This window comes from Ursus americanus, chromosome 34 (assembly GCF_024610735.1).
Source record: "Ursus americanus isolate L20-20 chromosome 34, mUrsAme1.1.p, whole genome shotgun sequence".
Lineage (NCBI taxonomy): Eukaryota > Metazoa > Chordata > Mammalia > Carnivora > Ursidae > Ursus > Ursus americanus.
This window is the reverse complement of record NC_142160.1, coordinates 15,731,403-15,743,551: the sequence shown is the minus strand read 5'-3', so window position 1 is coordinate 15,743,551 and position 12,149 is coordinate 15,731,403. Positions and strand designations below refer to the sequence as shown.

The window sequence follows — 12,149 nt, the reverse complement described above, 5'->3', positions numbered from 1 at the left end:
GGCAGCTCAGGTGTGGTAGGCAGTGAGCTGTACACCTGGCGAAGGACTTTTAAGCTATCCTGATGACATTGGGAAAACCACTGAAAGGTTTTAAGAGAGAATGACATGTTTGCTTCTCACCTTAAGAAGACTATAGGCTTTACGGCAGACAATGGATCAGAGAAGGGAAATCTGGAGGCAGAAAGACTGGCTGGGAGGCCATCTAGCCAAGAATTCATGGTGACAGTAGGATCGTGGCAATATAGATGCAGAGAGGTGGGCTGATTCAAGAGATATTTAAGAAATAGAATAAATGGGTCTTGGCAGTTGACTGGGAAGTAAGGATGGGGAAGAATGAATGATGGTGCTCTGGTTTCTAACTTGGGTATACTGGTGTGTATTTGGGGGATACATGTGGGGGATAGGTTTGGGTGGGGGAAGCAGGGGATACAGATTTGGACAGGGTAATTTGAAGTAAGATATTCTTTTGTTCCCTTTTAAACCTAGTGAGGTAAATAAGGTAGGTTTTATATATCCCGCCAGCCAAGTTGCATATGATGAATGGACTGCCATAGTCAACGGGTGACAAAAGCCCAACCCCTGCACTGTACCTCCTCCTTCTGCTCTTTCTCTGCTATAACCCATGACTTCTCAAAGACATGACTTTCATAGATAACAGTCAGAAAAACAGTACTCTTTTCATTGAAATCCTTTGGTTGAAGTCTTCGGGCCTTCAGTTGTCTCACTGCTATTCAAATATTCACATATTTTCAGAGTTCAGTTGGAGATACTTTATCACTTCTGAACATTAAAGCCACTTTGGATGCTTAAGGAGATTCTTGTCCCTCAGTCCAGTACATGTTTTGGTATTTTATTTTATTTTAAAATTATTTTTAAATTGAATGAATTTGGTCACTTCAAATTTTTTTTTGGAAGGAAGTTGAGTATTAATAATAAAAATACTGTAGTTCCCTAAAGCATTAAAATGCATTAAACTCAGTGTATTCTCTGATGTTTACAGTTGTTAGTAACTCAGACCTTTTGCTTATAAATTGACACATCCTCATTGGAAGGCAATGTAGCAATATTTGAATTCACTTGGGCATTTTACTAGTAGGTTTTTATCTGATACATATACACGCACGTGAAAGCTATGGTGTATGTATTTTATACATAAATAAATAAATAATGGGATTTCCATACACAGGAATACTGGTCAGCCCCCAAAAGAATGAAGGAACTCTATGTGTACAAATATACAAGAATGTCCAAATTATTAATAAGTGAAGAAAAAGCAAGGTGCAGAGCAGTGTGTATAATATACCTCTATGTAAAAAATTATTTTTTGGTATATGCTTATAAATGCATAGGATTCTCTTTGGAAGAATACATAACAAAGTATAACAGAGGTTCTTTTGAGGGAAAGGAGATGGGATGTCTGGAGTGCAGGGGTAGGAGGAAGAGTTTATTTTTCCCTGTATCATCTATTCTACCTTGTGGATTTTATAGTACTTTCAAAGTTATCTATTAAAAAAATGTTGCAGAGTCCTGGCTTATCTGTTCCACAATTGAGAGTGAAAGCTTAGAATACAAGGACCAACATTATAGCAAATCTTTTTTGTTTTTTGCTATGTGTCAGTTAGGCACACAGCTGTAAAAGGTTTGCCTGAAGTGATTATAATTAATTTTTTAAAAAATGAAAGTGCCTATTTCTTTTTCTTTTCTTTCTTTCTTTTTTTTTTTTTTTTGAAAGTGCCTATTTCTAAGTGCAGCTAAAGGAATGCTCATGAGAATTTACAGCTGGACAGCAGGACATTGCTCTGACAATCTCTGGGGTCAATCACCCAGGAAGAAAAAGATTTCTCCAGTTTGCTGATAGGGATTTCTTACAGGCTAGCCAAGAAAGCACATTTACCCTATAGCTTGCCCTGACAGTCCAACTCCCCAGTGATCTCCAATTACATTTACTCTTATCCTTTACCCTGAATTCCTATTTGCTTAGTGTAGATGTCTGCAGACCCATATATTCTGAGGCACACATTTTTAGGTTAGTGTGTTGGGGACATCCTTGGAATACAGTGTGGCAGTTTGCTCCAGAGTCTATCCAGTGAGATACTACTGGTGTTCCCCATCTATCTTAAGCCCTGTGGATCCCCTACTGAGAGAGTATCTCCTATGCTTTGTGATCTGTAGAATGGATAGTGTATTGTGCTGTTGTACTGTGAAATGTGAGCAGTAAAAAGGGAAAGTATGATTGCATATATATGTATCTCCTACCTTTCTACCTTCCTTGATAAGAGGGGCAAAGGAGAATGCTGAGATTTGCAGCCTTCAGAGTGAAATGTGCTAACTTCTGTAGCACATAGGTAATAGGGTCTTGGGCAAAATTAAAAGGAGGAAACGTTTGTCATCCTCTCCTTGCCTCTATCTGAAGAGGAAGCATTTTCTTCAAGGGTGAGCCTTCCTCCTTGGCTGTTCATACCCTTTCTTCACCTACCCCCCCAAAGTCTCTAAAGTCATTTTCATTCTCTCTTGCATCTTCTCTCTCTCTCTCTTTATTGACTTCTCTTTTATCTACAAACAAGATCTAGGATTTCTCAACATAAAATAAGTGTTCTTTCAGTTTTGCCTCTTAAACATCTTGCGAAAGGGCTCTAGAATTGGTATTTGGCAGAACCTGCTCCTTCTCCATTAAGAGGCGGTAATAATTGGGGGCGCCTGGGTGGCACAGCGGTTAAGCGTCTGCCTTCGGCTCAGGGCGTGATCCTGGCGTTCTGGGATTGAGCCCCACATCAGGCTCCTCTGCTAGGAGCCTGCTTCTTCCTCTCCCACTCCCCCTGCTTGTGTTCCCTCTCTCGCTGGCTGTCTCTGTCAACTAAATAAATAAAATCTTAAAAAAAAAAAAAAAAGAGGTGGTAATAATTGTACCCGTCACACAGTTGTGAATATTACTGTAGCAAAAGCACAGAAAGCACTTAGCATAGCTTTTGGCATACACGAAAGGCTTACACTGATGATGGATTTTGCTTTATATTCTTGATTTAGTGGCTGTTGTTCTTAGTATTGTTTTCCCCAAGGGTATATTACACTAGATGCCTCCTGTTTTGCAACCTATTTCCTTTTTTTAAAAAAACAAAATTTATTTTTTGTTGTTGTTGTTTTTTTGTTTGTTTTTTAAAAGTAGGCTCCACACCCAGCATGGAGTTTAATGTGGGGCTTGAACTCATGACCCTGAGATCAAGACCTGAGCTGAGATCAAGAGTTGGACGCTTAACCGACTGAGCCACCCAGGCACCCCTGCAACCTATTTCCTGAATCTCCCTCAATCTGCTCAGTGATTGTGGCCAAAATCGCCATTCTGCTTACTTTCTTGTCAGTATTAATCTTCTTAGCTTTTCTTTGAAACAGCCTACTTTCATAATACACATTTTTAAAAAAAATCTCTGTTCTCTACTTCAGGTATCATGTCAGCGTCCTGCTTAGTAACTCTTTATTCATTATTCCCTGAACTCTTCTGCACCCTATGTGTAGTTATTTCCAAAGATTCTTGGCTTTTTTATCTTCTCTGTTCTCTGCTCCCCAGTGACCTCATGGCTTTTACCATAAGTGTTCTCTGAATTCTCTTCCAGGCTGAAGTCTCTGCATTTCTAACCACCATGGCATTCTATCACCATCTCCCAAAATCTTTGTCACCTTTCAAGGACTTTCCTAAGTCTCATGTCCTCCTTGAAGGCTTCCCAAATATTTGCAGGCAGAAGGGTTTCTCCTTCCAAGGAGTCCCACGTCCTGCTCTTGTGACATACTTGATATCTGTTTATAATAGGTTTTTTCCCCTTTGGTGTTGGTCTTCGGGACACAGTTTTATTTATTTTTTATTAGAATAATATATGCCAACCAAAGTATTTTTGAATGAATGAATAAATGAACGAATGAAGCTATTACTCTTAGAGATATCAATATTTTAAAGGAAGAATGGATAAATGGATAGAATATATGCTACCTATGGGTTCTGAAGGGCTGATCCCCCACTTATCATGCTTCAGTGACATCTTTGGGATGGAGAATTTGGTAGGCACTAAAGTCAGCCATAAGGTTAGAAGTGAATACAGTCAAAATTATCTTTCGAAAGTCCCTACATTGCTCATAAAGCATCATATGTGAAGGTTTGATCTCTAATTGCTTTTTCTCTATGTTGAAACTTCTTTTCAGTTGAGCTCCAGATTCAGTAGGGGATGTTGAAATACTACCATGCGCTCATTGGAATGAGATGCACAGACTAAGACATATGTGCGGGACCTGAGACCAACAAGGAGACAGTAGACCCTGTCTCGCACTCACACTCCCTGAAGTGCCTCCATGCAATCGCTTTTGGGCAGTGATTTTCTATGTGTAGTTCATGGACTCCTGGGGGTCTTTGAGACCCCTTCAAAGGGTTCTCAAAATCAAAATTATTTTTATAATGGTACGAAGACATTATTTGCCTTTTCTACTCATTCTGTTAGTATACAGTGGAGTTTTCCTGAGGTTATGTGATCAATTCACGGTATCTAAAAAGGCTACTAAAATACTATTTCCTTTTCCAATTACATGTCAGTGTGAGGCAGTTTTCTTTATATACTTCAAGCCAAACCACTTATTGCAACAGATTGAGTATAGAAGCAGATATGAGAATCTAGCTGTATTAAGCCAGACATAAAAGGTATTTTAAAAAATTTAAGACAACTCTCTTGTCTTTAAAAACTTTATGAATCTCTGGGCGTCTGGGTGGTTCGTTGGTTAAGCATCTGCCTTCGGCTCAAGTCATGATCCCAGGATCCTGGGCCTGCTTCTCCCTCTGCTGCTCCTCCTGCTTGTGTTCTCTCTCTTGCTTACTCTCTCTCAAATAAGTAAATAAAATCCTTAAAAAATAAAATAAAAATAATAACTTCATGAATCTTAAAATTTTTTTCATAAAAAGTATGTATGTTAACATAAAGAGGTGAATAGATTTATTGCTGTTATTACAAATGAACTAATGAATAAATATCTTAAAAAGTCCCAGTTCTAAATTCTGATACATAAATATTGGCAGACATACTCATATAAGTGAAAGCTTTTTGGAGGTCCTTGGTAATTTCTATGAATATGAAGGGGTCCTAAGCTCCAAAAGTTTGAGAACTGATGCTCTTGGACATTGTGCACTTCTGAACTTAAAATGACATTGAAGTTTTTCATACTTAAATTTTTTTTCTTTCTTCTCACCTTTCTTATTCTGGTGCTCACTTATTCCTTTAGCAAAAATTTTAAATTGGTCCAAGTTAAATGTGTGGTATGTGTCTCTACTGAATTTCAAGAAGTAAAATCCTATTGCAATGTATTTTCTGCTATGCTGCACATATATAGACCTTACTGTAGATGATAAAATTGTCTTTAACCTGTAATTCCAAATAAAGGTGTTTTTGTCTGAGTATGGTGGGTTTCCTAAAAGTCAATTATTTAAGAGGATAGCTTCACTAATAATGACACTTGTGGTAAAAGAGTATAGCTTCACTCCCAGAAAAGGCTTTTTAGACTGTTTAGTTCACTCAGATGAAGTCCTAGTGAAGTTTTGGATAATTTAACAGGATATTTGGAGCTTAATTTAAGACCATCTGTGTACATGGATAACAAATTCATGGATATCTTGCTACTTGGAAATTAGAGAAGACTGATTGTGTTACAGGATTTCTTTTCGTTTGGTGCCCATGGTTCTTGGTCCTGCCCCTGACCAGACAAAGAGTAGTGAGCAAAAAGCAAAGTTTATTGAGCGATAGGTACAAAACTCCTGGAGAGGGAGGAGACCCTTAGGGTTGCCACCGTAGTTTCTAAGTCTAGGGGTTTTTATGGGCTTGGTGGTGGGATGAACCCTCCATGAGCCTGTCACCCAATCAGGTTTGTGTCATCTACCTATCATGTGGGAAGGAGTGGAGGCCTCCTTCCGGGGTGGTGTAAAATCCTTTTAAGGGTAGTTTCCTCTTAGGGCACGGCCCCTTGTCCCTGCCTGCCTTTCTTCCAATTATCCTTCATTAATTGCATCTAATTCAAAAATCTTAACAGATAAAGAGTAGTTATGTAACAAATAGGCCCAGCATTCAGTTAAATTCTGTGTGTTACTATCTAGGGACAGTTGCAAAGAATACTCATAAATGAACTTATTTCTTTTCCCTTCTTAACAAAACGATTTAACGTGATCTGAGATTATAAACGTTTCATTTGCGTGTTTTATTCCCCAGGGGAACTGGATAAAGCTGAAGCCTGTGTGACAGCAGAGGAAAGGATGTCCTGATTGTGTTAGTGCTGACATAGTGAGGACTTTCACCAGTTTGGGAAGGGGAGGGATGGAGTAAGACATCAGTTTAGTTTGAACCTTTATGATACTCTCTACTTGGCCGGTCACTGTGGAGTTCTTCCCATGCCGCATTAGGCTCTGTGGAGAATTCATAAATGTTTAGCTCACATACTTATGAGTTTATATAATGTAGATGTTCTTTCTGATGTTCTAAATGCCTTTGCTCAATAAGACAGGAAATGAAAATGTTAGCAAAATTTCTCACCTATACAGGAGAAATCACTACCAGCAAAAATAGTGCTCCTTTTTTTCTACCTCCAAAGAAGAAAGCATGTAAGATTTTTTTTTTTTTAATGAAGTATGCCTAAATACTGGCTGCTGGAAAGACTCTTTACTTGGAAGTGAGATCAGCTTGTGGCAGTGTTGGCGAACCAGATCCTTGGGTTTTGGTTCTTTTAGGTTTGCCTGACACTGTTAATCTTGGATCAAGGGGCTCCGATGAAGTTCCTGTAGAATGTGGACAGAACCCATAGAAGACCCTGAGCTGACTCTTCCAAGTGGATGGGCTTGCTTTGCCCTGAAGCGGTTTCCCTGAGCCCACAGATGGTGGTGCGCTGTGCAAGTCCATCCACCTGTGACTCAGTTTGAAGAGGTACTTGCTCTGGAGGAGAGGCCATGTAGAGGAAATATCAGCTGTCCATCTGGAGTCTGAAAACATCACTTCTCTCCTTGGTCCATTCTGGTGTCTCCCTGCGTATTGTAGATTCCAAGATAAATAAGCCAACACTCTCTCTTAACGTAGATTATGATAGTTTTAAGAGAAAAACAACTGAGTAAGTGCAGTTAAGCATTGTTTGTACTATGATATGTAGAAGATAGTGTGTGGGGAACATAAAAAGGGGAGTAAGTAGTCCGTTTCACTTGGAAAAGTATTTGTTAGACATTAGATTTTTTTTTTTTTAAGTATAAGAGTTTTAAAAAAAGAAAACAGGGGCGCCTGGGTGGCACAGTGGTTAAGCGTCTGCCTTCGGCTCAGGGCGTGATCCCGGCGTTCTGGGATCGAGCCCCACATCAGGCTCCTCCGCTAGGAGCCTGCTTCTTCCTCTCCCACTCCCCCTGCTTGTGTTCCCTCTCTCGCTGGCTGTCTCTATCTCTGTCGAATAAAATAAAATAAAAAATAAAATCTTTAAAAAAAATAAATAAAAAAAATAAAAAAAGAAAACAAATGACCTGTAATCTGTGTGCCCCCTCACCCCCAATCACCAAGCCCTCTGGATGTTAAAAAAAAAACCATTCACGCACACATGTAGGTTGTTTTTTTTTTTTTAATTAAGGAACGCCTCTAAAACTATGCCCTTCTCAGAGACTCCCCTGAGAGAGATCTGTTCTCTGGAAGACCTGGAAAGCTGTAGTGTAGAAATCCTTTCAGTGAGGGGAAGGATTCATTCATGGAGAGCTTCTGTTGGAGGATTCGTTTTTTGGACATTTCTGTGCTATTGGCCACCCTCACCTCAGGCCTGGGATTGTAAGCAAAACCTGCTTATTAAGTTTTAGGGTGAGGCGCCCACTGAGCCTGAGACCAACAGTTTCCCTTCTTTGTCCTCTGCCTTTCCCTCCTCCAAATAACGACAATCAGCAAACACCTCCCCTCACTCGTGTGGTGTCTTGGTGTGTGTGGATGTGTACATACACATATATCAAATACTCAGCTTTGTAGGCTGCCATTATGGCTGTAGAAATGGCATCACCTCCACTGCCAACCACTACCCATGACAGTTTGCTGCTCCAAGTGACAGAGGTCAGCTCATTGGGCATTTGTCCTCAATAGATTTGGGCTACTGAATTAAAACCAACAAATATTTGGTTTCTAATCATTCTCTGTTGTCCTGAACATGGGAGCCTCTTCCAAATGTGCTTCAGAGTATATTGAAAAGGCTACCATTATGAGGTAGAGGGGAAGAAAGTAAGATTCGAAATTGGGAATTGTCTGAAACTCGTGCAAATTCAGCCTGCTTTTCCTTTCCTGTAGTTTCGAGATAAGATCCGCAAGCTGCAGGAGCAGAGTTTCCATGTTCTTGTTATGGCTCAGGCTTCCTGTTTACACCTTTGAAGGGAAAATTGTATTCATGGATTCCTGAAGTTCTAGTCTAGGTGTGTTCATTTTGTTGTTCATTCAGTAATGTTTGGGCTGGGCCCGGGGCAACAGAAGTGACTGGCACAGGGCCTGTGGGTGCTGGAGTCTAGTGGGGAAAGTGGACCTGGAGAAGTCATTCATTTTTAGTATGAGAGGTCCCAGGAGGAGGATTTGGAGGTCAGGAAGTAGTTTTCTGTGGGAAAAAAAAAAAAAAAAAAAACATCAAAGTTAAGTTCCCTGGCCACCCACCAAAAGCTAATTTTTTTCTTTTTGATATACCAATAATAATAGCTAAGCTTTATAGCCTTAATAAGTCCCGGGGAGAATTCTAAGCCTTTAATTTATCTATTCCTTTCAACAGTGCTATAAGGTATTATTATTGCTATTATCTCCATTTTTAATATATAAGCAAACAGGCATGAAAAAATTAATTTGCTCAGATAGTTCTACCAGTCAGATGTCTAGTCTTGTAAAAAAATGAATGACAGCACAGCCTGCTTAATTTGTGTATCGAGGCTCCTATATTAGGGACCCTTTTTGGAGCTCTTTTTAATAGTTAATTGGTGCACATGCAGTTTAACGATATCAATTCATTATCTGTTTCCTTCTTTTTATTCCAAGTTCCATCAGAGTAAATATCTTGTCTTACCTGCCATAGTATTCCCAGCGTGCAGCATGGAGGGCTATCCAATATATTGGTTGAATGAATTCAGAATGAAGAGCTCTTTGAGAACACACTAATTCCCCTGCCACTCTTTTCTCAGTGCTTTGCAAAAATTAGGGACTTAATTAATGTTTGCAGAGTGAGTAAATGAAATTGTTAGTTTTTGAAGAGAGGACAAGGCTTACCCATTCCAAAAGATTGTGTCATTTTCTTATTATAATAAGTAGATTTTGAGTTCATCCCAAGTTCTGTGACTGAATTTTTTCCAAGTTTGTATGTTTTCAGGGCTTTACCAATTTAGGAAATGTCTTTTAAAACTGCTGACTGTGCAAAAGGGTTAAGAGGTAGAATGATTTTAAGATGACCTGAGCTTGATTCGGGAAGTTTTCCTTGTTTATAGTTACGTTCAAAATGCACAGGAACCAATCAGTTAATGCCCCCACCTTGTTTTGCTTAACAAGATCTGGATTCAGGTTATATACAGTTCTATTCAGTAGTCAACACGTTGGCGAATATTGAACAAAATCCATGAGTTTAATATTAAAGTATACAGAGGATTCCATAAATGCCTCATTTTTAATTGTGGGAGAAGAAAAACTTTTCCTCTGCTCTTTTAGGTTTGATGGCTGGGTCTGTGAAATAAACTGACAGAAGAAAAGATGCATAAATTTATTCATTTTTAATATTGTGGTCATGGCAACATCACAGAAAAGCAAAAGTAAATACCCCCAAAATGATGATATTTGGGAATTTATATACGGTCTTAATAGGGGAAGGGTTGGGGGAGGTAGGCAATTTAGAAGAGAGTAAATGATTTTTAGAAAAGGTGAAGGGGCTCTTAGAAGAATAGATGGGAGATATGATAGTTTGCGACAAGGTTTGTCTGGGTGTGCTGTTGACTTCTACTTCTTTCTTTGGAGATAAGAGTCAATCCTTTCTGGTTGATGAAAACTCCTAGGGATTTATGACAGTTGAGCTCCTTTTGGAAGATCTGTCTTTAGGCAGATAAAGAGAGTTCAGAGAAAGCCTCTCACTGCATTTGCTGGTTTGCAAGTGCCTACAGCTCAAAATAACCTGTACGCCAAAGCAGCGTGTTTTAGGGTGGCATGTCCTGAGCATCTGGGACCTGAGGACAGTGTGATAAGGAGGTGGCACAGCTGAATTTGTAACCCGTCATCTGGTGCAGTGCATTTCCTGCAACTCTAAGATGACAATGGGTGTCAGAGTGAGGTGGGGGCTGCACTAACACGGAGTTTGTAAAACCCCCTTGCAGATTCCCATTCACCATCCTTTCGCCACTGCTATAACACATGTGTTTATAAAGTTATATCCATACTTATGTTTTTATACCATACAGAGCTAAAATATTTTCAAATGAGGAGAAGGCCAAGCTCATCAGTTGGTTGGGGTCTCTATTGTATATCCAGTGTCCCCTGCTCCTGGACTTACACTATAGCTTATGGAAGAGCCTGGCTATGACTTGAGTTTTGTAGACTGGGAGAGATTTTATTAGGAGGATGAGCGAGTGAGTATCGATGTCCCTCCTGGATTCAGGGATGGTCGTGGGCCGTGCAGACTGAAGCAGCACAGTCCGTGATAAGCCATGCTTATAGAATGTGTATCAGATTGTCTATCTAAGGAAGGAGGGAAACCAAGGCAAGCTCTAATTATGAGAAATTTGGGGGGGGGTTTATATTTACGGTCAAGGAGTGCAAAGAGGGGGAAGTCCAGCTAGAGTCCAAGCTGTAAGTTCATTGGCTTGAGGATGGGGAGAGATTCTTGGCAGATGTTCATTGGTCAGGAGATAAGTCTCAGTCTCCTGTCAATAAGGCATTTACTGGAAATCAGTGTCTCAGTTTTGAAGTTCTCTTCTTCAGGGTACATGTGCAAGATTCTACTTTTCATATCCTCCAGGTCCATTTTAGATGAAATCCTTTCATAGAATCTTGCTGAGGTTCCAACTTCCATGAAATCTTAGCCAAAGTGGGACTTTATGAGTGAGAATTTTGAACTTTGAGAGCTTGAAATTCACTCTATAGGACTATGGTACAAGATTTTAGAGTGACTTTTAGCAGAATTAAGGAATGCTTCAGTTATTACATGACTTCCTTCCTAGTGTTTTGTGCATTTATGGACATTTTGCTGAAAATGAGATTATGGATGTATTAATTTTGTTAATGTTTTAGTGTTCACATTTGGTTTTATTTGTGTCTATGTTGTCTGTGATAAAAGCCAATAAATACTTAGCCTGTTTGGGGTTGATCTTGGTATTTTAATTCATCTCCATGATATTTAAGTATATCTTGTCTCCCTGAACTACCGTGGTTACATTGTTTTCTCACTTAATTATAATATAAAAATAACGACGCTTTTTCTTTAGTCCCAGAAATCCTGGATTGAAGGAGTGTTCAACAAGAGAGAATGTAGCAAAATCATACCTAGCTCAAAAGACCCTCACAGGTACAATTTTTAATTATATTTTTCATTTTAAAGCAACACTACTTTGAGAACTGTTTGTGGAAACTTAGAGGTGTGTTTTATCAAGAGGATTTAATCATATCTGTGAAGTTAGCATTTATTTGTTTTTAATCAATATTTGTTTCTTTGTCTTTATAAAAATAATACCTGATTATTGTAGACAACCAGGTAAGATCAGGGACCTTGTCAGTTCGTGCCTTACTCCAAGCCTATGACAGCACCTGCTGCATAGACGACTCCTGATTAACATCTGTTTCATGACTTAATGAAGTATAAAGAAGAAGAATTTATCTAAATGACATCACTGTGATGGGGCCACTGTTACTATTGTGGTGGACTTCATTTCTTTAACGCTCCTGTTTCTCTTAGTGGGAGAAGAGAAATTAGGGAGGTATTACGCTAAGTGAAACAAGTCAGTCAGAGAAAGACAAATACCATATGATTTCACTCATATGTGGAATTTAAGAAACAAAGCAAATGAGCAAAGGGGGAAAAAAAGGAGAGGGAGACAAACCAAGAAAACAGACTCTTAACTAAGAGAACAAACGTGGTTACTGGAGGGGAGATGGGTGGGGGGATGGGCGAAA

At 39.3% G+C, this 12,149-nt stretch overlaps 1 protein-coding gene across 7 annotated transcripts in view; it reads left to right on the top strand.

Moving 5' to 3' along the window:
• TRPM6 (transient receptor potential cation channel subfamily M member 6) overlaps positions 1-12,149 on the top strand; it is a 181,359-nt gene that overhangs the window by 57,742 nt on the left and 111,468 nt on the right. For all 7 annotated transcript variants that reach the window (XM_045781029.2, XM_087858787.1, XM_045781028.2 and 4 more), the window contains one exon: positions 11,465-11,544. In XM_045781029.2, coding sequence (XP_045636985.1) covers positions 11,465-11,544 — 80 coding nt within the window. The remainder of the gene's footprint in view (positions 1-11,464; positions 11,545-12,149) is intronic.